Source organism: Hemicordylus capensis, chromosome 15 (assembly GCF_027244095.1).
Source record: "Hemicordylus capensis ecotype Gifberg chromosome 15, rHemCap1.1.pri, whole genome shotgun sequence".
NCBI classification, from domain to species: Eukaryota; Metazoa; Chordata; class Lepidosauria; order Squamata; family Cordylidae; genus Hemicordylus; species Hemicordylus capensis.
In genome coordinates this window covers 12900371-12925848 of record NC_069671.1, presented here as the reverse complement: position 1 = coordinate 12925848, position 25478 = coordinate 12900371, and the positions used below count along the sequence as shown (strand labels likewise).

At 51.3% G+C, this 25478-nt stretch overlaps 1 protein-coding gene across 3 annotated transcripts in view; it reads left to right on the top strand.

Annotated features, from left to right (window-relative positions):
- The window catches only part of SH2B3 (SH2B adaptor protein 3), a 48258-nt gene that overhangs the window by 1607 nt on the left and 21173 nt on the right, over positions 1 to 25478 (top strand). The window contains exons 1-2 of one of the 3 annotated variants that reach the window (XM_053280284.1): positions 2620 to 2789; positions 6472 to 7173. In XM_053280284.1, coding sequence (XP_053136259.1) covers positions 6499 to 7173 — 675 coding nt within the window. In that variant the 5' untranslated portion in view covers positions 2620 to 2789; positions 6472 to 6498. Of the gene's footprint in view, positions 1 to 2619; positions 2790 to 4698; positions 4719 to 6471; positions 7174 to 25478 lie in introns of those variants that run through there. The other 2 variants (XM_053280283.1, XM_053280282.1) reach the window with 2 other exon arrangements.

Here is a 25478-nt window from a genome sequence, read left to right as displayed (position 1 = left end):
CCCAGTTCAGCTTTGTGTCTTTTAAGCTTCAAAATGTGTGTCCGTGTACTTGTGTGTGCGTGCATGTCTGCCTTGCTCAGTGGGCAACCCCTTTGGTCCACTCAAAAGTCTGTGTATGTGAAAAGAGTGTGTCCAAATAAAAGAATAATCATTCAAGAATGAACAAAACCAGCTCTTGGAAGGGTGAGTGTTGCTCCTAGATGTAGGGATGATGCCAAGGTTATGGTGGAGGCGGCTTGGCTTTAGAAGGCTGGCTGGCTGGCTGGTTGGCTTCAGAGTTTTTTGCAATAGTCTCTTCCCCGAAATAATGGCGTTGTGTCAGTGGTGACGAGTGTACCGTGTGTGGAGGTACTAGAGGCCTCTTCAGGGAACCAGTGAGGGCTGCAACCTCAGGCAGGGATTAGCTGTCAAGGAAACTTGAGAGGAAGTGCGGGGTGCCCCTCGGCGGGTTGGTGCATGTGGCTGGCATACCAGGGGAGGCCCGTCAGAGCTAAGAACAGATGATGGAGCTGCCTGCTGGGCCCCACTTGCTCAGGGTTGGCTGCAAGAACTTGCAAGCAGTTCTCCAGGTCTTGGAGGGGGGTCTCTTTCCCAGGCACAGCGGAACGTGCCAAGTGCTGGGCCTGGGGCTGTGTGCGCCCTCCCAGAGCAGGATGTGGCCTGGGACCGAGGTGGACCTTTGGGCCACTTTACCAAAGAGTACTGTGTCCACTCTGACTGGCGGTGGTTCCCCAGGCTCCTGGCAGAGATCTCTCCCATCACCGTCTCTCTGCGCTCCTTGAACCCAGGACCGTTGGCGTCCAAGCACCTGCTGTACCACTGGGCTTTGTGCTTTCCCCATAGTGGGATAGCCCTCCCTCTCCAGAATCTGGTATTCAGGGAGAGTCTGCTTCTGTGCATGGAGGCTCCACTTATGGTTCAAACTGATTACCCTCTTCTGGACCAGCAGGTCCAGAACCTTCATCTAAAATGAGCAGGTTCCAGCAAGAGGCTCGGAACGTCAAAGTGTTTAGGACTGAGGCAAATTTTTTGCCAAGGATCGTGCTGGAAGGCCTTCAGCTTCAGCTCCTCGGGGGAAGCTCTTGTGCTTCTTTAACCTGCAACCTGAGGAGGCCGTTTTGCACAAAAAGGCCTTTGAGAAGCCCGTCCCTTTTGCTCTCGGCCAGAATCAGAGGCCATTTCCAAAGCTGTGCAGTTCTGAAACTGCAAACCCACCCGCAAAGGTTACACAACCGAGCCACAGCTCTTGTTTTCCAGAAATCAGTCAATCCCATTGAGGGGGGGGGGAAATACTCCACAGTTTTTATTCACCAAGCCAAAGTTCCACAGCAGTTCCTGTGCTATGAATGTGCTAACCAGGGTTGGTTTGCCTTAATCCCGATCGAGATCCTGAATGCACCGGGGGAGCCCTGCTTTAGCTTACTGAGCTAAACCCTGCCCCGGAGAACACAGAGTGTTCTTCGTATTTCTCTGATAAGGTGTTGGAGTCAGAGCTGAGCTGACAGGGAAAGAATACTTGCTTTTCACTTTGTAAACAGAAAGGCCTGCAATCGGCCTTTGCCATGGCTTCATGGCCTTGGTTGTGGCCAATCCTTAATCCATGGTTAAGGTATTTGTATGTAACCCTTCCCTGGAATTGCAGTTAAAAACAAACAGCCACGGAGAAGGGTTATGCCTGTAGAGCCCCTCCGTCGTCTTAGCCATAGGGCTGCTTTCTGACAGGCTCTTGGGTGCTGCTGATAACAGTGAACATTCAGTGAGGCAAGTATATTTTGACTCTGCTAAAATTAACAGGCATTTAAAAGTCCTGATTGTAGAATGCCAGCAAATAGGGAGGTTAGGGCTTGTACTCAGAATATCGCCTGCTCTCCGAATCCAATGTGAATGACAAAAACATATTTCTCTTTTTGTGGGGTGGTGGGATCCACAATGAAAAGCAACACACACACACACACACACACACACACACACACACACACACACACACACACATTTTAAAAGTAGCAGTTACCACTGCTGCCTTGTCTAAAAAGTACCTTTTGCAGAATCTGCAGGTATTACATGTATTGTTTGGTTAGAAGCCTGCACAGTTCATTGGCGAAAGAATCCTGTGTGTTGGTTGCTAACAGCCAGACTGGCTAGGCCTGTAGAACTGTGTTCCAGGGAAGGCTGGATTTTCTCAGAAGCTTGTCGGGCACTCTCATGCAGAAGATCAGAAATGGTGGGCAAACTTGTCTGAGAGAAGGGAAGCTTATTTGCTGATCTGCTCTGCAGCCCGTCTTAGGTCAGGTTGCCCTCCCCACCCCCCCGCCCCATTGTGACTTCTGCTGGCTGTCCAGTTAAGACGAATGACTTGCCAAGGTATGCTGGACGTGTGCAGCTGTCTAACGTGCCCTGCTGGTGCCCAAGGATGTGACTCCTTTGCAGCAGCCTAGCACCCTTCCCCTAGGGGCGTGCAGAATGTGCAGCCTGCAAGTGACCAACTCTCCCAAACTTACCCAGTCAGCTCTTTAAAACAGAGGAGGGCTTGGGAGTGGACTTCCTCCTATAGTGCAAGCTAGAAAAAGGCATAGTGTGTGTGTGGTGTGTTTTGTTTTTAAGGGGGTGGGGGGAAAAATCTCTTGAGTGGTTCTATTTTTGTGTGCGTGGCTGCCACTGGTGCACGCCACAGCCGGCCTTTCCTGCGTGCGGCTGAGAACCCGGACACGCGGGCGGGTACCCCTTCACTTCCTGAGCGGCTCTTCCCCAATGGACTGGCTTCCCAGCTTTGCCGGTCTGTCCCCTGCAAGGTATCGTAAGTCGCGTAGGAGCAGGATCTGCCTCCTTCTCCTTGTTTTCCCGACGCGAGGGGAGCCCTTTCTGAACACGGACTCCCTGTTGCATAACTTGGGCCTAGAGGTTCTTGTTGCTTTTGAGAGGGCTGGCGGGGCAGCTTCACCGTTTTCAGATGCACCACCGAATGCTGCTTGTTAGAGTCCCTGGGATGGCTGTGTGCAGCCTCTCAGCCCAGAGACAGACAGGGTGCCCCAGAATGCCGGCGCTGGGGACACTCCAGTGGTGCTTGGGGGGCTCTTCGGCGGTGACTGGTCGGCTGCTGAGGGAAGCGGGAGGCCGGACTCCCCTCGCTCGGCTGCCAAGGAGATCTTCCTTGGTGGTGCGTGCGTGTCCGTCCGCGTGTGCACAAGATGCGCCCAAAGAGTTTCAAGAAATGTGGCAAATCCAAGGCGTGCGTGTCTTTGACTTCTGAGAAGGCAAATCAAGTATGGTCTCTTTTCTTCGGAAGAGGGGAATGGCTGCGGGGGGTGGTGGTGGGGGTGGTAGTGCTCGGGGGCGACTCCCCCTTTCCATGTGACGGTTGGACCTGAACTGCGTGACTCTCCCACCCCCCACCCCGATGGCCGTGGAGGTGAAGCAGAAGCATGGAGTGTGGAAGGAAGCAAAGGGTGCTGAGTCATCCACAGGCTGGTTGCACTGATAGACCGAGCAGGCCGGGGGGCCCGCTTGGGGGCAGGCGGTGAGGATGGCCACAGCCAGGCACACTTGTGTGCTTGCCGGCTTCTGGCTCCACAGAGTAGGGCTGGTGACGCGTGGTGTTTTCACAGGCCTTTGGGTTCCCCTTCTTCCCCGAACTCCGCTGGCTGTCCAGAGAGCAATGGCCGGGCTCAGTCTGTGAGCAGCCCACCCCCACCAGCTGCTAATAGGCTGAAAGGTGGTCTTCTCCCACTTCTCTCCCACTCTCCTGAAACTGCTGTGCATTCTTTTCCACCAACACCACATCAGCTTCCCTGTCCTCAGGCCTTCTCAGCCGTGCTATCTTACTTGCGCCATCTCCCAGCCTGCTCTGCCTCTCCTTTAAATGCTCTGCTTGCTTCACCCTTGAGTCCACCCTTTTCATCTTGCTGCCCCCCCCCTTTCCTGCTCTCATCCGATTCTCTTTCCTTCATATTTCTGTTCCCATTCACCATTTCAACTCTGATTATTCCTTTTGTTAGCACACGGCTCTTAGTGCCCCAGGCCCCTGTAGGGTGCTTTTTTATCAGTCTTTTATGACTGATACCTCCCTCTCAGATGTTAGAATGTTTGTGGACATTCCATGGCATTGCAGCTATTCAGCCACTGGAAGGAAGGAAGGAAGGAGAGTCTTGCTGTGTGTGTGTGTGTTTTGTAAGGTGTATATCTCTGTCTCTTGAATTAGTAAGAGAATGCAGTTGCGTTCTGCAGTGTAGCCACGTTCCTGTCTGCCACTGTAAATACTTCCCTCGCACAGTCTGGGGCTGCTTTGAGATTGTGCAGGGTGTTGGGGAGGTGGGGCCTACCTGTGTTCCAAATACCGAAGTTCCTAACTGTTATGATATCCCCATCCATGGTAGGTGCTGGGGATATCTTACCGTGAAGGTTCTTCCATCTTGGCGGGGAAGCTGATGTTTAGAAAATCTTTGGTTTTGTTTTCTTTTTTTGAATAAAGAACTCTCATTTCGAAAGCAGTTCTCCTGAGGTGTTGCTTTCTGTTGGCCTTTTAATCACGGGCACGCAGCGGTAGTGAGGGAGTCTTGCCTCTGTTTCCAAAGAGAGGGGATGGATGTGCTGCAGACCAGTGTGATCAACGAACCTGCTTCCTGTTCAGGCGGCATGTGCTGCCACGATAAAATGTTTTGCAGAAGGGAGAAGGCTGTGGGCCTCGGCGCTGGCGAGCATCAGACTCAGCAACACGTCCAACCGTTAGTTAAATTTCACATCTTTGTGTTGTCAGGTTTGTGGGACGCTCCACCTTGCTTCTGCGCTTATCTGTGATGTTTTGGAAGGGCACGTCAGCCTTACTGTCCTCCCTGCCACCTCAAAAGAATTTGCTCTGTGCAAGGATCAGGGAGTGTGTGTGGCTTTTCTAGAGGTTCCCATCGACAGCGTGTTCTTCTTTATGCTAATGGTCTCAATCTGTATTTAATTATTTGAATAACTCCTTTTATTATATTTTTACACAATGCATCATCAACTTGTGGAATTCTCTGCCACAAGATGTGGTGACAGCCCACAACCTGGGAGGCTTTAAGAGGGGTTTGGATCACTTCATGGAGGAGAGGTCTATCAACGGCTACTAGTCGGAGGGCTACAGGCCACCTCCAGCCTCAAAGGCAGGATGCCTCTGAGTACCAGTTGCAGGGGAATCACAGCAGGAGAGAGGGCATGCCCCTTTCAACTCCTGCCTGTAAGCTCCCAGCGGCATCTGGTGGGCCACTGTGTGAAACAGGATGCTGGACTAGATGGGTCTTCTTGGGCCTGATCCAGCAGGGCTGTTCTTATGTCCTTATGCCTGCTTTGCATGGAGGATGTCCCAGGTTCAGTTCTTGGCTGCATGTCATAAGAACACAAGGACAGCCCTGCAGGATCAGGCCCACAGAGGCCCATCTAGTCCAGCATCCTGCTTCACAGAGTGGCCCACCAGATGCCTCTGGGAGCCCACGGGCAAGCGGTATGTGCATGCCCTCTCTCCTGTTCTTGCTCCCCTGCAACTGGTATTGAGATGCATCGTGTCTCTGAGGCTGGAAGTAGCCCATAGCCACCAGACTAGTAGCCACTGACAGACCTGTCCTCTGCATAGGCCTATCTCCACATAGCCCCAGGAACGACCCCTGTATGGCCCAAAGCCGCCCAGTGTGTCTGATCTGAACCTGGGCCTTTCTAGTCCTAGCCCAATCCTTGTCTGCTAAGCCAGACTGCTTTTTTAAAAAAAATAGTGGTGCTTGAACAATACTCTGCAAGGTGTGCAGAGATGCTGCTTTGTGGGGAACACGAGAAGTCATCGCATGCAGGTGCACAGTAGTTCCTCAACTGGCATTGTGGCCAGGTTGTCTCATCTGAGTGACTGTGATTTTGGGGAAATCCAGTGGGCCAGTGCTGCACTGGCTTGGGCAGAGGATCGTGCATGCCAGAGGCTTCTTGCATGTGCAGACACCCAGGCGATGGTCTTGACTTGTTAACGTCTGGAGGTTTTCAAACTCTTTCCTGAAGACGCTTTCCAGAAGTGGCTCCATGAGATGCGCAGTTGTGGGCACACTGCTCTGGAAGGGGATGGGCCAGTTGCGCTGAGCTCTGCTGGTACTCTGCAGCTGCAAGAGAGTCCTGGCTGTCGACAGGCCTTGCCAGTAAAGGTAGTCCCAGAATCCTTTGCTGTGCTCCAGCAGGGTTTGCATGGCAGACGTGTAGGGGCTCCCGAGTTCACAGGGAAAGGGCTTCTGTGGGGCCGATACCGATGACTGGGATCCACAGTGCCTGTGAATTCCTAGCCGAACGTACCTCCAGCCCCCTCAGTGCTGCTGCCACAAACCCAGATCCCATTGGCTGTCACCCTCCACGAAGCGTCCCCCAATCGGGGAGCGCCACCCCCAATGCTGTTGGTCCTTCACCTTCCTGCCTTTCCCTTCTCTCCTCTTGCCAGTCCCTCACGCCATGTTTCCCACCGTCTGTGTTTTGCAGTGCGCCCAGGTATTCCCAGTCCCTGCAATGAATGGACACACTGTCCCGCCAGAGAACCCCGCACCGCCGAGCGATTGGCACGCGTTCTGCGAGCAGCATGCCATCACCACCGCCAGAGAGCTGGCCCGGAAGTACCTCCTCTTTGTGCACGAGAAACCCCAGCGCGAAGTCTTGGCTGCCGAGAACTTCTCCCTGCAGTTTGCTGACCTCTTCCAGCAGTACTTCCGCAGTGAGGTGAAGGGGAGTTGTGCCATGGACCGGTGCCGCGTCCTGCCCTTCAGCAGGGTGCGGGACTACAGGGAGACGAGCCGGAGCCGTGACAACGGCGCCCTGGGGACGGTTGTGCCAAAGGCCGGAGTGGAGTTGGCAGGGCAGGCTGACCGGGGGCCCGAGGGCCGCCTGCCCAAGTCGTGGAGTTCTGAGGAACTGGTGGAGACCGCTCCCTCGCTGGCCATGAGGAGACACTTTTCCCTGGATCGGTTGAGGAGGAGTTGGCGCAGCCTTTTCTGCAGGAGGTCCTCGGGGCCGGCCCCTGGTGACCAGGCCTCTGAAGTGCAAAAAGAGGGTAACCTAAAATACTGGATGGTGATGGAAGCGACCATGGACAGCGGGGCCCGTTGGCAGAGGTGTCGGCTGGTTTTGCGAAAAGTGGGGCCTTCAGACAGCGAAGAGTATGTCCTGGAACTCTTTGATCCCCCCAAGGTAAGGGAACCGAGGGAGTAGGCGACAGCCCTCCTTCTCCTCCTCCTCCTCTCTTGAATTAAAAACAACAACAGTTTTGCTATTTTGATCCACAATTGCATCTTGCAATTGTGTTTCTCTTTTCTGCATGTGGGTTTATCGTAGGAAGCTACCTTATACTGAGTCAGACCTTGGTCCATCTAGCCCAGTATTGTCTACCCAGACTGGCAGCGGCTTCTCCAAGGTTGCAGGCAGAAGTTTCTCTCAGCCCTATCTTGGAGATGCTACCAGGGAGGGAACTTGGAGCCTTTTGCATGCAAGCAGGCAGGCACACTTCCCAGAGTGGCCCCCCACCGCCATCACATGAGGGGAATATCTTACAGGGCTCACTCATGTAGTCTTCCAGTCATATGCATACCAGGGCAGACCCTGCTTAGCAAAGGGGACAATCTATGCTTGGTACCACAAGACCAGTGTTAGCAGACTGTGTACTGGGGAAAGAGGCACAAATTTCCCTATATTTATTTCCCTCTTTTTGTTGTTGTTGCAAGTCAACAGAATGCTTCAATTTCACGTTTCAATAGGTGTTTACTCTCTGGGCAAAGTGAAGGTGGCCCTGATCTTCTTCTTCTTCTTCTTCTTCTTCTTCTTCTTCTTCTTCATCTTCATCTTCATCATCTTCATCATCTTCAAACAGGCCTGCTCAACATTGCCCCTCCCAGCTGTTTTTGGACTACAGCTCCCATAATCTCCAGCCGCAGTGGCCAATCGCCAGGGATTATGGGAGTCGTAGGCCAACATCTGCAGGAGGGCCAAAGTTGAGCAGGCCTGTCTTAAAGAAATGCTTTGCTGCTAAAAGTGAAACTGAACCCTGTTGACCCCAGAGTCCGTGCATGAGTGTGTGTGTGTGTGTGTATGTGTATGTGTTCCCTCTGTGACAAGGGCAGCTAACCACCAAAGTGAGTCAAGCACAAGGTGGAGGCAGCTGATTCAGGTGGTGTCAAAAATTATCATTTCCACTTTGCATGATGGCCCAGCCAGCTTGCCAAATAGTTAAAACCCTGCAAGGCCTGGCCTATAGAGCTATCCCCAAAAGGTGGTAGAGCTTTGAAGACTGCACCGCACTGGAGTGCAGGCATGAGTTGGCATTCCTGAGGGCTTGTCAACATGGAAAATTCCCTGCAAGTAGAAAAGTAGTAGGATGGGGTATGGGCTATACTTGAACCTGGTAGGCTAGCTTTTTGCTTGCGGGGAATCGGTTATGTAGGGGAGTGTTTTTAAAAATGGCATAATAGTCCGTCCACTTGGACCCTGTTGCTCAAAGACTCTGAGGTGGTGGTGGTGGGCTTGCGTTCCCCATGTGGGATGTCCCAATTTAGCCTGGGGTCCCTGGAGGTCTTCAGCCTTAACCAGTGGCCTCTCCTGCTTATTGGGTTGGGTCGGCCCTTCCCGCCTGCGTGGACTCCACAGGTAGCAGCTGAGCTCAGCTCCATTTCCTTCCGGTCGGGCAGGAAGCCCATGCCTGTCCATGCTTGCAGAACTTGGCCCCTGTGTTGCAAGAGCCAGGACTTCAGGCCTCTGTCCTCGGATGAGTCGGCCAAGTGGGGGCACTCTTCCTCAGAAACAGCCGGGAGGCTTACTGCCTCTTGCTTCCAAGTCTACGAATGGCAAAAACTTCTTGGAGGCTTTAAAAAGGCAAGATGGGGTGTGTTCCCCGCCTGCCAGCAGATATCAGGATGTCTTTCTGTGGCTTGTAAGCACAGGGCACAATTAGGTCGGGGGAAACGGCACTTAGAATGAGCTCTTAAGAAACCCCCTCCCCTCTCCTCTCTCTCCTTTCCTCTCTCCTGCGGCTTCAGATCCCCCAGGGATGTTAAAAAGGAATCCATTCATCCAGTGCACACAGGCCTACAATTAATAGAAGACAGAGAACGGGGATTGAATTTAAACTCGCGTATGCTTGCCAGCTAATTGGTGTTTAGGGTTGGTTCTCCCCCTCCTTCCTATGAGCTAAATATAGTTTTGAGGGGCCGTGTCGGATGTAAATGTCTTCCGGAAATCTCATTGTTAACATTCTCCCAAGGCAACAGCTTCAGTTCTTGGGCATTCGTTTTCTTAAGAAGCAGGGGAACAGATGAATTATGATCATAGCCACTTTCGCTAGAAGCTCCATGCCACTCGGCTTAGCTGTCTCTGGTTGGTGTGAGATAAATACAAGCACTTGTCCTGAGGATGGGATGTTTGTCCCAAACTTACTACATAGGCGAACCCACCAAGCAGTGCCCTTATCCAACAGTTTCTTGTGGGCAATGGCAGTTCCAGAGTGCATAATATCCAATGCTGAAGTATTGCTCCATTGTTGTCAAGGGAGAGCAGAGCAGCCGATACGGGTAGAGTGCCACGTATGCATGTGGAGCATGTGTGGAGCTCCCAACAAACATCTTGGCTTGTTCTTCCTTTGTTGCAGGAAGGAAGAATTTGGACATGTGGAGGTGGGGTGCAAGTGACACCTATATTACAGTTCCTCTCAGAAGGGCTCTAGATGAGTCAAGTCCAGGTTTCCCTGTGAGAAAGGCTCCAGAGGGAGCCTGCATCTATATGGATGCCAGAATCTGAGGCTGGAGACAGAGGCAAGATCCCCACCCCTACAACTGTGTTTCAGGCTGCACTCTATTTTACTTTTCCTGCGGAACGTGTTGGGAGGCTTCGCAATTTTAGCTCTGTTACGACCTTAAGTGTTCAAGGTGCTTCATATACACATCTCAGTAAGCCTCACAACAGCTGTGTCCATTAATGGCAGAATTATTATCCCGAAGCTTGCCCCTGTTTGCGTATATATACCAAAGCTGAGTTCCATTTCTTGGTCACAGCGGTTTGCGACCAGTTGACCACAACCAAGAACTAGGGAGGTGTGTGTGTGTGTGTGTGTGTGTGTGTGTGTGTGAGAGAGAGAGAGAGAGAGAGAGAGAGAGAGAGAGAGAGAGAGAGAGAGAGAGGGAGATGTGTAAAATACACACACTTATGAAATGCTGTTTCCCCCCAGAAGGTCAGGCAGGTTCCCTCTCTCTGTAGCTTTAGCTGGATGGTGATGTTTCAGTCAATCAAATTTTATTAGTCTGCTGACCATATATGGAAGGCGATTTATTCTCCTCTTGTTGCAATAATGTTAGCCTTTGTTTTGTATTTTAATTTGGAAATATTTGCTGTTGTTGATACTGCTGCTTGCATTTATATCTATCTATCTGTGAGCCAGATCGGATGGATGGATGGATGGGGTGGGCGGGGCGGGGTGGGGTGGGCATAGGCCAAGCCTTTTGTCAATTAGATGGCTGGTCAGTAGCCCAGAAGGGTCAGCTGCTGCCTCCTCAAGGAGAGCAAATTGTTAGGCCTCTTGATACTTGGACATGCCTCTTGAGTGTAAGCTGTCAGAGGTCTGAGAAGTGGGCTTCCCCAGTGAAGGGGAAGAAAGAGAGAGGGTGTGTGTGTAAGTAAAAACTGTAGTTTTGGAGCAGAGAGAGTGTGAATTAGGTGGAGACACCTTGTAGGTGTCAGATACTGTACTGATGACATATGGTAGTGGGTTTGTTGTCTTGTAGGAGCGCCTGCTGCTTGCAGTGGTCCTTCTAATTTTTTTTTCATCTCTGTGCAAAATGAGTTTTGTTCTGGGCAGCAGTAACAAGGCAGTGCACGCACGCCTGCATTCAGAGTGGGACCTTCCTGATTCAACCTGAGCGGGATCTAACATTAACTGAGTGGACATCCAAAAACTAGTGAGTGCGCGCATGTGCGCATGCCTTAGAGGGAACCATGGTGCTGACCCCGGAGTTTCTGATTGCTTGGGAAGTCAAGACAGTGTGCTTGTGCATGAGCTATCTCTCGCCTTCAGGTACAATATAGATAACGATGAGTTTCCAGATTGTATCATTGTTCTTGCTAATAAAAGTGTAATGATTTGTTTGGGGTGATTATTTAGTGAGATTTCGCACCTAATCCCGTGCCCTGTCTCCCAAGGCAATTGCATTTGAAGTGCCAGGTGGCAATTTCTTATGACAGAAAGGAACCGGTGTCAAAATACAACACATACGTGTTTTGGAAGCAGCCTGGTACTGTGAGTTATGCTTGAATACCGGATTCCAATATTCAAGACTTTTAAGGTCGCAAGACCTTCAACCTGGCTGTCTTTAGCAAAGGTTTCTCATTATGTGTTTTGCCAAAACTTTGCTTTCATCTTCTTGCAACAATTGCAGTTTTGAAATTTGTTTAGGAAATGACGTTTGTGTCACAACTCCAAAATTGAGACTACAGCTCTGGTTTTCAAAGGGGGAGGGAGCTTGGCCTTCAGACTGGGTATCTCAAAGTGCAAGAGAAGACAAGCCTGTATTCCAGGGCTGTCCAATTTTCCTGAGCATCCTACGGACCCTGGTGAAGTTGGTCCAGCTGAAAGGATGAGGGAATCGATAATTTCAGGAAAGGAGAGCTGGTCTTGTGGTAGCATGCATGACGTATCCCCTTAGCTAAGCAGGGTCTGCCCTGGTTGTATATGAATGGGAGTCTAGAAGTGTGAGCACTCTAAGATATTCCCCTTAGGGGGATGGAGCCGCTCTGGGAAGAGCATCTAGGTCCCAAGTTCCCTCCCTGGCAGCATCTCCAGATAGGGCTGAGAGAGACTCCTGCCTGCAACCTTGGAGAAGCCGCTGCCAGTCTGTGTAGACACTACTGGGCTAGATGGACCAGTGGTCTGACTCAGTATATGGCAGCTTCCTATGTTCCCCTTCCAGAGCAGACTTGGCTATGTTGCCAGATTCCTGTCCAAAGCAATGTTTACAGCCGTGCTGAAAAACCCCCATGAAAACTGGACTTCCAATGGAAACATCCGCTGTAGTTTATTTCAACCAGATGTTACAGCAAGGCGAAGGGTTGGGAAAGGGGAGATGTTCTTTGTGGTGTGTGTTGTGTCATGCTCATTGTTGTGTTTTTGTAAGGAGCAACATCCTCTTTGGATTTAGGGCCAGGAAGAATCCCCCACCCCCACCCAAGTCACTGAGAGCTTCTAGGGCAGTAACTTTCCTTTTTTACCCCGAAACCAACCAATCAATGTTTATTGCAGTCATAGACCAGCATAAAGTGTAAGGGGGGATTACATATGGTGAGGGTACATAAGAATAATACATGTAAGAGTACATAAAAAGTATACAATAAGCATAACGGCATAAAAAGCCGTAAAAAGGCATAAGAGTCATAAAAGGTATCAAAAGACATAAAAGGATGGAGGCCATAAAAAAGGGATGTAAAAGGTTAGAAGACATAAGAAGACAAAAATGCATAAAAGTATAACTCCTACATCTGGATAATGGCCAGGATCTAGGGCTATAAGGGGCAGGAAGAGAAGAGTCTAGTATTGAATGAGCAAAGTGTAGAGCCCACGCTGAGTCACCGGAGGCCAGACTAAGGCTGATAGGACCCACTGCCTGCCATCCGCCGACGGATGCTGGACACAGCCGCACAGAACCTGGCAATGCTAGATGTGGCGGCAGGCTTGAAGTCAGAAAGCCGGAGGGAGGCGTAGAATTGGCTCAAGCACAGTGTTCCCTCCAAGGTGTGCAGACACATGCGCACTCACAAGTTTTTTTGATGTCCGCTCAGTTAACTTTAGATCCTGCTCAGGTGGAATCAGGAAGGCCCCGTTCGGAATCCACGTGTGCTCACACTGCCTTGATGCTGCAAAATTCCTTCCACACACAGATGAAAAACCATGAGAGAGTGTCCGGGGGACTTGCATAGAAGGATGAGGGAGTCTCAGGTGTCTCTGCAAAACAGACAGTGGCGGGCGACCTGTTTGGTCGTTCCAACCGGCTCTGAGCCACAGGGACATAGTCGCTCTGCCGACGGCATCCTCCTAGAGCAGCCTTCTAGCGTGGCTGAAGGGAGGGCGTGGCAGCGAGCCAGAGTGGACGGCCTCCTGTGCTTTGGAACCTCCAGCTGAGCGAGGCATGCTGCTGGAGAGGCAGAATATGAAACCATATGGACTGGCTGACTCACTTGGGTCCTCTGCTCTCCACTTGCGGCATGCTCTGGTGGCCTCCTGGGTTGCACCCGTTGAAGACCTGGGTTATGTGCTGGCTCTTCTGCAGAGAGGATTCCCTGCCCCCTGAGCCCCACCGGCTGGCCTGGGATTGTGGCCTGTGTTGACCCAGTAAGAGATGGGGGGGAGGGATGTGGGATGGACTGTATTTTCTTTTCACGTGGGGAGATAGCAAGGCCCGTAGATGAAGAATGCGCCCTAAGATGCACCCCAGAGCCCTTTGCCGTGTGCAGGGGCCCCTGTGCAGAGAAGGTTTCCTGGTGGCAGAACGCCTGAAAACCACCATTCTGAGCTTGGTGTGGTGCTTGCTCCTTCTTCAAAAACTACAAACATTTGTGTGTCCCCCCCATGTGTTTAGCAAGCCAGAGGGAGGGGGGCAGGCATGCAGCAGCCCCCACCCCCCGCTATGTTCTCTCTTTTCCAGGCCTCCGCTTGTGCTTCTCTCCCTGGCCTCCCTGACTCTTGAGGTGCCATTGGGCACGCTTGAGCTAACCGCAGGCCTAGCACTGCTGGTGCCTTTGTGAATGGGAAGGAGATCTTTTGCAAGGCGGCCTTTCATTCACGGAGCAGGGCAGGCCTTGCAGAAGAGGGATGCTTGGCTGGACGCTTTCCTCTCTGGAGGGGGGAAGCGACGTTGTGTGTGTGCGCTTCGCGTTTCTGCTTTTAGCTGGTAAAGCAGAACTGTTTTGACACAGGAGTGCGGCAGGGTAGTGAAGCTCCTCTCTCGCAGCAACCAGAGAGGGGATTCCTTCCCAGGCATCCCAAAACCGGCCATGGTAGCCCACTGATGCCCACCTGCGTGGCCGGAGCAGGGCTCCACAAATCTAGGCTTAGTGCACTAGCCAGCCATTTTTTGGTGGCCTCCACCATTCCTCTCTCTTCCCTCAGAGCCTTTCCTGGCGCAGAGCAGAGGTGAGAAAGCAGGTCTCCTGTCGTTTGCCCTGGGAGATGGCGCTGGGAAGAAACAGGGGCAGCCCTCTCCGACTGCTCAGAAAGGATTCCTGCCACTTCTTACCATCTCAAAAAGGGCCATGGAAATGAGACCTCTGGCGGGGAGGTGTATTTGGTGCCGGGTGTCCTGCTCGCCAGGGGGCTGGGGGTCCTCGCCACTGGCGAGCTGGCAAGTGGATTTGTAGATGCCTGGGCCAGAGTGCAAGATGGACTTGCTGGCCTTGCTGTCAAGGAACAGGCCACAGTTCCCTGGGGCTTGGCCCTGAAAGCCTCTCTCCTCAGTGCCGGGGCTTGGAGCCCTTTCACACACACTCCACAGCCAACGTTCAGCCGCCCACCTGGGTTTGTGTGCTGTGTGAAGCGGCTCCAAGCCCTGCCCCTGAGAAGAGCTCTCAGGGCCAGGCCCCAGGGAGCGTAGGGGCCCGATGCCTCCAGCCGAGGAGTTGACCCAGGTAGGGGGGGGTGCGCGTGTGTTTGGCATCAGTCGCTGAAGGAAACAAGAACACCGTCTTTCTTCGAAGGCGGCGAATGGGGAGGCATCTGCTGGGGGTTTGTGTTTTTCCTGAGAGGCTGCTTTTTCCTTTCCAAGTTTTGCAAGAGCCCAGGGGGAGGCAAGATGTGTCAAAAGCCTTGTTTGTCATTCATTAACCACAACTTCTTTCCATCCTCGGTCATTTCCGGATTTGGGGGCGCTGGGGACGGGGAGGGGGGGAGTGTTTGGACCGAGAGGAGCCTAAACCGCAGCTCTTGGCATGAATCGCTGTAGAATGAAGTTTCTTATTTTGGAAACGGTGTTGCTGGGACAGGACATGAGTGTTTGTGATTGGTTTTCAAAGGCAAGGCCACAGGAAAAAGCACACACACACACACACACACACACACACACACACACACCCGCACCCGCATTGGGTATAGATTTCCCTGTTCTGAGTAAAACCAGCACTGTGTGCTTTCTTCTTCTTCTTCTTCTTCTTCTTCTTCTTCTTCTTCTTCTTCTTCTTCTTCTTCTTCTTCTTCTTCTTCTTCTTCTTCTTCTTCTTCTTCTTCCTGGTTTTTGCACACTCTGCCCAGGGGCACAAAATGAGCACCTAAGATTATGTAATATATTGACAGTTGTTTTAATAACATGCAGTTGTGGAACTCCCCCCCCCCCCCGCCCACTTTCAGAATGGAATCATTGAGCAATGTCTAAATGGAAAATGCCAGCTTGCTCCGAGGCTTAGGGAGGGCAGCCAGCCAGGCAGAGTGTGCTCCCATTGCAGCTTTTCCTTGGCCCCATGCCTGTGTTTACTGTGGGGCAGGAGAAAATTAGGGAGATGTGACATTGCGTAGAAGTGCTCTCGCTCTCCCTCTCCCTCCCCCTCCCCCTTTCAGAGCACTTCCTGAGCAGAAGCAGTCTATCACAGAACTGGGAATTTTGGCAGCCTTAGACTTAAAGATCCCCAGCCATTCTTAAGTCACTGCATTGCTGGTTCCTGGGGAGGCACAGATTTGGGGATTAACCTCATATGTAGGAATTATTATTTACTGCACTTGGAAGGTCAGTTGTACACGCCCAGTATTTCATAGAATACAAATACGGTAGATATTTATATAGTGCTTTTCAACAAAAGTTCCCAAAGCAGTTTACATAGATATAAATAAACAAATAAGATGGATCCCTGTCCCCAAAGGGCTCACAATCAAAAAAATAAATATGAGAGAGACACCAGCCACAGGAGAGAACATAGGAAACTGCCATATACTGAGTCAGACCATTGGTCTATCTAGCTTAGTATTGTCTTCACAGACTGGCAGCGGCTTCTCCAAGGTTGCAGGCAGGAGTCTCTCTCAGCCCTATCTTGGAGAAGCCAGGGAGGGAACTTGAAACCTTCTGCTCTTCCCAGAGCGGCTTCATCCCCTGAGGGGAATATCTTGCAGTGCTCACACATCTAGTCTCCCATTCATATGCAACCAGGGTGGACCCTGCTTAGCTATGGGGACAAGTCATGCTTGCTACCACAAGACCAGCTCTCCTCTCAAGGGATGCTGTGCTGGGGATGGATAGGGCCAGTTGCTCTCCCCCTGCTCAGTAAAGAGAACCACCTCTTTTTAAAGGTGCCTCTTTGCTCCCTTAGCAGGGGAATCACAGTTTTGCCCAGTTAGCATAGAGAAAGAATCACATCCAGTTTGTTCACTTCTTTTTGCATTGATAATTGTCCTCCATTTTGTTTAGTTTAAGATTTCAGGTCTCCTGCTTTAGTGGCAACATGTTTTGCCACGGCTTTCTAAACAATTACATCCCCCCGCCCCCGCTTCTTCGGTTTCCTGCATTCCTCCCTTTCCCTTTTGTGTTTAAAATGGTAAAATTATAGAAGTTTCACGAACAACTTTAAGAGATGCAAGAAAAATTCGGCTTCAGTGTACACAGGAAGTAGGATTATATGACTGAAGGTTGTTAAATGAATATGAACTGAACTGTAGTTTCCCTTGCCTAATACAGGTTATCTGCCCACTGATCACTCCCACCCTCCTGGTGTAAAGGGCTCTTCACCCCTTTCTTACCAGTGTGAACAGGAACAGAGTCCTCGGCAGAGCCCTTTTAACTCACTCAGCTGTTGACTTCTGTTTGCCTGCTTCATGGCTTGCACACAGGAGCAGGCAGCTGAGGTGTGGAAGAAGAGACCTCCACCCAGACCTCGTTTGTTGGGCACACTGGGGGAGAAAGAAAGAGCCCTTTGCCCCAAGTTTCCTCTTGGGAGAGAGAGTGGCTGATGTCCATGGTGGTGGTGGATACCCATGAGATCGGAAGCTATGCTGTGGGGTGGATCAAGGGCTTTTGGAGGGTAAACACTGCTCCCAGCTGACCATCCTCTGAGTGTGAGTGTGTGTGTGTGTGTGTGCGCACTCCCCTCCAGTCTGCCGGACCTTGAACAATAAGGAAGCTCCAAATTGTACTCCTCCCTCCCCGGAAAGCTGCTTAACTTCTGTCAGTGGCTTCCCTTTTTCTCCTTCCTCCCCCTTTTAGGAACTTTTATGTTCTCAGCAGTTTTTGTCATCTGGAAGCCTCTCTTCCGCTCGAGCGGCTGGCTGCGAACCTGGCTTGATTTGGGGAACCAGTTCTCTTGCTTTCCCTTGATTTCCTGCACGGCTGTGTATCTCCGTCCGTTTGGGCCAAAGGGTGCGTGAGAGTGCCGCCTGTTTCCTGTGTTCTCATGTTGAATTGTAATCAAGACATCAAGGGAAGCGAGGTGGGGAGGGGCAGGAAGGGATGTGCGGGGGAAAGAGCGAGAGCATTCTCTGGGAGGGCCATCTTTGCAAATAAAATCCACAGGATCTATTAGTCCACAACCGTTCCGAGGTGCCAAGTGTGGCACATTGGGGCACCCAGATGTAGTTGCTACCCTACTACAAACAAGTGGCGATCCGTGCATCAGAGTTGCTTTCTATATCTTGGCCTGGAAACCAGCTGCCTGTTTTGCCTGCCAGCAACCTCTAAGCCAGTGGCTGGGAAACGCATTCGAATCGGGTGGGTGGGGCAGGGTCAGTCATCGAACACTGGAAATCAGCACATCTGCTGTGAGGGAAGTGCAAGGTTAGTGTCCAGCAGCCCAGAGCCTGCAGTTCTTGCTCCAGAATAGAAACGAATCGCACATTCTTCATTAAGGGACTTTAAAAAACACCACACACAAAGCAGTTGTGTCTGCAATAACCTTCCATGTATACATCTGATGGGCAGTTCTGCCAGGGTTAGAGCTGGTGGATCGAGCAGGGATGGAGCTTCCCTGCCCAGATTCCCCCCCCCCAAGAGTGGACATGGAGGCAAAGGCCCCATGAACTCCACCCCTCCAGTGGGAACAGCAACAGAGGTCCTCCTTGGGCCTTGGTCTGCCTCTCTTGTGGGCTTCATGTGGGAATGCCAAGGTGAGACTATGAGGGGGAAGAGGAGGGGGTTAAAGAGCCCTTTGCCTGCATATAAATAGGGGAGTGGGGGGAGGGAGAGGTGGCGGTCTACAAAGCAATGTCTGATGTGGAAGAAGTGGGCAGAGAGAAGTTTTCCACCCTCTCTCATAAGACTTGGACTTGGACTCATGCAATGAATTGGCAGGAGAATCAGGGCAAATGAAGGAGTTGTTTGTGCCATGCAGCATTCATATACGACATTTACTGCCCCAAGATCATAACTGGCCACTGGTTGGGGCAGTTGAGAGGAAATGTGGGCACCATGTGGAGGAGGACTCCACCCCGGGCTATATGGAATGGACCCTGCCTCCGCGCCTGGGATAACGCCAACTGATGCTGAGGAGAGTCCTTCCTGCTGCCCTGCTTGGGGGGTTTGTAAGTTGGCCCCTTTGGGAAGGTCGAAGGATGCTGGGATAGATGGGCCTCTGCAAAAACGGCTGTGGTGCATAATATGGCGGCACATAGGGAAGGAATAGCCCAGTTGTGCCTGGGGCCAACCCGGAAGTTCCTATGGGCAAGGGGTCGGCCCCCGGCTGCCTATTCCTAAAATCCATGTTAATAATTTGGCTGCCTCTTTCTCCACTTGCCCGATGGATGCTTGAATTTCTACAACTCGGCCGTGAGGTTAGCTTTTGGGCCTTGCTTTCCTTTCTGCTGAATCCGTCCCACCCCCAATGCTTTCACTTTGAACGAACCAAGAGAGAATCACAGCCGAAGACTCCGGCGTCCGTCCCCCATCAAAATGGAAGTGTGTGGTTTTGGCTTCTTCTTTCAAGACTTCTTAGTAACACAACATCTGCTCCTTCCTACCTGGTCTGTGAAGCAGGCATCTCTCTCCCACCAGCCCTGCCTATTTATCCACTCTGCTCTCTTATCAATGCACAAAGGCGATTACTCAGCCCTTTCTAGGCTGGGCCGCTGCAGGCATGGTTTTTGCCGATTTTTATATTTTTCCTAACAGCTCACATCGGCCGTCTCTTCCCTCCTTCAAGTGTGGCATATTTCACTTAATAAGAACTACATGTTTGGTGTGGGTGGTTGAGGGGAGCTCCTCCCCCCCCCTTTCCTTCTTCTCTATTTGTTGCTAAACAGCTGTTTGCCATTTCAACAAGGGAGCGATTGTCACTGGTTTCTCCGCCACAGGCCAGTGTTTGATCCATAGGGGGAACGTCCATGGCCACAATCCAAGAGAGCCCCTTTCCGCATGCGCACAGATGTTGTGTGTGTACTTGGGTCTCCCTAGAGTTGTTTTTTCTTCTTCCAGCTGAAGCTTCTTGAGCTGTTCTGCTTTTGCAGTCAGTTCTTTTTGGGGGGTGGGGGGGGGGAAGTGTGTTGTTCCCAGGCCATAAACCATTGCTGTGCTGTCTGCTGAACCCGAACCCCTTGCCTTCTCTCTTCCCTGCCCCTGCTTTATTAGATTATGTAACAAATAGGTTTTCGTTTAAAGACGCAGAAGTGCAGTCTGTTGGAGGTGCTAAAGGTTTAACCAAATATATTATCTAGCAGGGGGTTTCACAGTGCTTCATGTACTTGATTGTAAGTAGCTCTTTATATCATCCCGTAAAGTAGTTTTAGGTGGATTTATCTCCATGTTCCAGATTTTGGGGTTTAGGCATGGGGAGGGTGGGAATGTATTGACTTTCCTGAAGCTACTTTTCATGCCAGAGCTAGCCACTTTAGTGGTTGATAAAACCAAGCGTGATTCCAGATGGGTGGTGGGTCCCCTAAGGTAGACTGTAGCTGGGAAATCTCCACTGCTCATGTCAATTGCTCCTGTTTTGAATCTGTGTTTTAGGAACATAGGAAGCTGCCATATACTGAGTCAGACCCTTGGTCCATCTAGCTCAGTATTGTCTTCACAGACTGGCAGCGGCTTCTCCGAGGTTGCAGGCAGGAATCTCTCTCAGCCCTATCTTGGAGAAGCCGGGGAGGGAACTTGAAACCTTCTGCTCTTCCCAGAGCAGCTTCATCCCCTGAGGGGAATATCTTGCAGTGCTCACACTTCTGTTCTCCCATTCATATGCACACCAGGGTGGAGCCTGCTTAGCTAAGGGGACAAGTCATGCTTGCTACCACAAGAAACAAAAAACCCGCAACCCCACTCTGTTGGCCGCTGCTGTCCAGTGCCACAAATCTCCAATGTTCTCTTGCCAGCACCATCTTATTTGTATATTATTTCCTTTTCTCTGTAAACTACTTGGAGACTTTTGAAAAGTGGTCTATAAATATTGGTAGTGGAAGCAACAGCATTCTGCAACAGCAGAATGAATAATAATAATAATAATAATAATAATAATGATGGTGGGGGCTATGGCGTCTGCGGCTCACTGCCAAAATGGCCAAGTGGATGGAATTTACAAGAGGGGAGGAGGCATATGGAGATGTTAAAAGATGTTGGTTTCTGTTTGTAATATTTGTGAAGGAAAAGCGTCAAGCTGCACCTCCGTGTCTTTGGGGCTGCTGTGACATATTTTGATGGTGAAGTTGAATTTTCAGTCTCTCAGTATTTTCATTGTAGCTGATTTGATAATATTTGTAGCTAATTTGTAATATTGTAGCTAATTTGTAATATTTTGCATTGCAGCTAATTTGGTAGCTAATGTTTAAATTTGCAACTTGTATTCCTCCCCACTTGTCATAAGTGAGTTCCGCTTTCTGGTGCTTCTATCCTATGCTTGGATTGCCACATTATTCTAATTTCTCTCTCTCCTAAAGAAAAGAAAACATGTCTGGCGTCCTCATTCCGCTCTCACTGAGAGCCGTAAGTGCTTCTTCGTTCCGGGGGCGCTTCCTTCTTTAGGCACACTTCTCCGTAGCTGCCTCCTTGGCCTCTTGCAGTGAGCACTCCTTGCCGCCAGGCAGGGAAAGCATTTGTAAGGAGGGAGAGTGTTGAGTGCTTTGTATCTCCCGGCCTTGCAGGAAGAAAGAAAGAGCCAGCAACTACTTTCATTGGGTGGCTTTCTAACTTATCCACAAGGTTGCTTTCAAGGTTTCTTTGGCCCTCCTGCAGATGTTGGGCTGCATTTCTCATCATCCCTGCCTATTGGTCACTGTGGCTGGGGATGATGGGAGTTGTAGTCCAGCAACCGCTGGAGGGCCGATGTTGTGTAGCCTTGCTCTAACAGGTGCCTGCCAGGCAGGGAGACCACAGAGGAACGAAGGGGGAAAGTTCTTACTGGTTTACTGGTTTACTGATTGCATTTCCATCACCTGCTGTTGCCAGGGGCGAAAAACGTGAGCGTGCCATTTTTTGTTGCTGAGGGGCAGAGGCGGAGGGGAACCCTCCTTTCTTGGTATGGCTTCCAATCTTATCTGTGTATCTGCAGATTAAAGTGCTGCCACCCCCGCCAAGAGACAGTTCTGCACAGGGTGTACTCTGTTGGCCGCCTTATCGGTGGGATGCATCACTTCCTTTTTTTGCAAAGCAACTTTTTTCTTTCTCTTAATTCTGCCTCGGACCTTCCCCTGCTCTCCTCCTCAAACCCCCCACCAGCTGTGAGTTCTCAGAGGAGGAACCCGGCTGCAGTTCTGGGCTGCTTTGAGGTGGTGGCTCTTTCTCTGAACTGCTGCTTCCTGGAACTTGCACTTCTGTGGTCCTGAGAGAGCACGTGGCAGAACTGTGGGCTCGGTGATGAAAGTCAGTCCTGCCTAGTGGATGGGGTCGTGCGCCAGGATTTGGATGGTCACGGCTCTATTCCCAGCTTCTCTGCTGCATATACATCTTCACAGGTATATAATGTTCGTTCATAGATAGGTAGATGGAACATAGGAAGCTGCCATAGACTGAGTCAGGCCATTGGTCCATCTAGCTCAGAATTGTCGACACAGACTGGCAGCGGCTTCTCCAAGGTTGCAGGCAGGACTCTCTCTCAGCCCTATCTTGGAGATGCTGCCAGGGAGGGAACTTGGAACCTTCTGCTCTTCCCAGAGTGGCTCCATCCCCTGAGGGGAAATCTCTTCTAGTGCTCACATATCATGTCTCCCATTCATATGCCACCAGGGTCGACCCTGCTTAGCTAAGGGGACAAGTCATGCTTGCTACCACAAGACCAGATACACACACACACACACACACACACACACACACACACACACACTCTCTCTCTCTCTCTCTGTGTGTGAACAGATTTTTCTCTCTTGACCTGTATCGTTAACAGCTAAAGATGTCCCTTCCAACGGGCAAGGTTGACTAGAAATTGTTGCTTTGAGGAGCATGGGTGACTGGTGGTGACTAGCATTTTTATTTTTATTTATTTACTTACATATTTTTATACCGCCCAAAACTTATGTCTCTGGGCGATTTACAACAGATAAACCACCCGGAGACATAAACTACATTTCAGTGTCGTTTGAGGAGGAGATAAAAGGCTGAGCAGCCGGGTAGGTTGCCACAGCCTGGCAAGAGAGGGCTTCCCCACCCTTGACTGTTTTGAAGAAACTGTTGTTGCTTTAAAGACTGCCACTTTCTGGGGGCTTGTGAGCTTGTTAGAGGCCTGGAATCAGTGGGGAGCCGGAATCGGGGTGTTCCAAAGCAGGCACGGACGGGATGGAGGTTCAGTTTACCTCCCTGGATAGAAGCAACACATTCCTTGTCCATTTGAGCCTGGACTCCCGCCTTCTGCCTCCCCTCCCTGGCTCCTGACTGACAACATTCCACTCCAGATTTCTTTGGCGACTACCTACCCTGCCATTTCTGATCTCCTCTTGGTCTTGTCTTTATGCAAAATCTTCAGCATGGGACTTCTAAGAACTGTCTGTCTGATAAGAGTTTTGTTGGGGGAGGGAGTTTCCCCCCCATGTTTCTGACCACAAGGTATGCTGATGAGATGATGGGTGTTGGAAACCAAGGTGCTAAACTGTTGGTGGAAACTTGCCTCGGCAATGTGGGCCACATTCAGCAGCTAGTTTTCCTGGAGGGCTGCTGAAAAGGAGGGGTGGTGCCCCAGTAGCCCTCTGCAAAAGAAAGGCCTCTGTTAAGAACAGAGGAAGCTGCCATATACTGAATCAGACCATTGGTCCCCCTAACTCAGTAACGTCTACCCAGACTCAGGCCTGTAGCCAGCCTCAAAATTTGGCGGGTGGGATTGCAGCAGTCGGGGGAGGCAGGTTATCAAATGTTCAGTGAAAAGAGTCCGTGAGGCTGGGGTGGAAAGAGAACCTTTTGGTGTGGCAGGTGCACTCCATGCCACCAGCTGGCTACGCACTTGCGAGTCAGACTGGCAGCGGCTTCTCCAAGGCTGCAGGCAGGAGTCTCTCTCAGCCCTATCTGGAGATGCTGCCAGGGAGGGAAGTTGGAACCTTCTGCATCTAAGCATGCAGTGCTCTTCCCAGAGCGGCTTCATCCCTTAAGGGGAATATCTTACAGAGCTCACATGTAGTCTCCCATTCAAATGCAAACGGGAGTGGACCCTGCTTGGCAAAGGGGACAATTCATGCTGTGCTCTCAGGGAGGGGCTTGGGGGTTGGAATGGCATCTTTCTTGCTCTGAGGCCAGCACCTAGTCTGATGAGCTCCCATGGATTGTGTGTGTGGTACTCTCTTGAGGCTCAGAAGGGAACTGAGATGTGCCATTGTGAAGTAACAGAAGAACAGCCCTGCTGGATCAGGCCCAAGGAGGCCCATCTAGTCCAGCATCCTGTTTCACACAGTGGCCCACCAGTTGCCTCTGGGAAGCCCACAGGCAGGAGCAGAGGGCGTGCCCTCCCTCCTGCTGTTACTCCCCTGCAACTGGTATTGAGAGGCATCCTGCCTCTGAGCCTGGAGGAGGGAGCCTGTAGCCATCCAGACTGGCAGCCATTGAGAAGACCCTTCCTCCGTGGATTTCCCTAAGCCCCCCTTTCAAGCCAGCCAAGCGGTGGCAGAGAATTCCATAGATTCATTATGCACTGTGTGAAAAGGTACTTCCTTTCGTCAGTCCTAAACTTCCTCACAATCACTATTAGATAGGTGGAGCTATCACTATCCAATAAGACGACAGAGCTTGCTAGATTTAGAACATAAGAACAGCCCAGCTGGATTAGGCCCAAGGAGGCCCATCTAGTCCAGCATCCTGTTTCGCACAGTGGCCCACCAGATGCCGCTGGGAGCCACAGACATTTCTGTGGATTTCAGGCTCCAGCTTCCAGTTAAAACCACTGAATTCAAGGGTGTGGTGTTAAAACTGTGGAACTCTTTTTTATTATGTAGTAAAGAAGCATGCTTTCAAAATGGTAGATGGAAAAGCCAGAGATGAGCTTGCTTTAGAGCAGGCCTGCTCAATTTAGGCTCCCCCAGCTGTTTTGGGGCTACAACTCCCATAATCCCCAGCGCCAATGGCCAGAGATTATGGGAACTGTAGGCCAACATCTGCAGGAGGGCCAAAGTTGAGCAGCCCTGCCTTAGAGGCTTAGTGAGGGCAGCCGATCAGGCAGAGTGGTACCCTTTGCAGCTTCTCATTGGCCCTGTGCCAGAAGCCTAACCCAGTGAAGCACGTTCAGTCGTTGAATCTTGCCAGGTGGGGGTCACAGGGAAGAGGAAATGGGGGACGTGCAGCTCTGGCCAGCCGCTGAGTAGACCAAGGCCCAGCAGATCCTTTGCACAGTGGTCAGCTGAGCAGGTGACACTGAGCAAGCCATACCCATCCATGTCCACCCTCCTTTTAACCCCGCCTCAGGGGTGCTGAGTAGGGTTTACAACGGAGGGTTTTTGCAAGCCCAGAAAGGAGTCGTCATGGTACTGGGAAAGCACAGGAGGAAGGGCCACTGTGTGAAACAGGACGCTGGACTGGATGGGGGAGAGGAGAGCTGGTCTTGTGGCAGCTAGCATGACTTGTCCCCTTAGCTAAGCAGGGTCTGCCCTGGTTGCATCTGAATGGGAGACTTGATGTGTGAGCCCTATAAGATATTCCCCCTCAGGGGATGGAGCCGCTCTGGGAAGAGCATCTAGGTTCCAAGTTCCCTCCCTGGCAGCATCTCCAAGATAGGGCTGAGAGAGATTCCTGCCTGCAACCTTGGAGAAGCCGCGGCCAGTCTGTGAAGACAATACTGAGCTAGATAGACCAATGGTCTGACTCAGTATATGGCAGCTTCCTATGTTCCTGTGGGCCTGATCCAGCAGGTCTGTTCTCATGGGGAAGATGCTTAGCAGCCCCGGGGAAGCCTGCCGCAGGGTTCCCAACCTGGCCCAGCCCTGCAGACGCTATCAGTCGATTGGAGCCGAGACAACGGAGACCCTGGCCAGGCCTTGCAGTCCTCTCCTTCGGCAGTATTGGAGCGGCACTGCAAGCGTGCACTGACCCACTTCTCTTATGGGGCAGAGGAAATGAAAGCTGCATGCTGTGGAAGCCTGTGGTGTTCTGTGGAAGTGTCTGCTT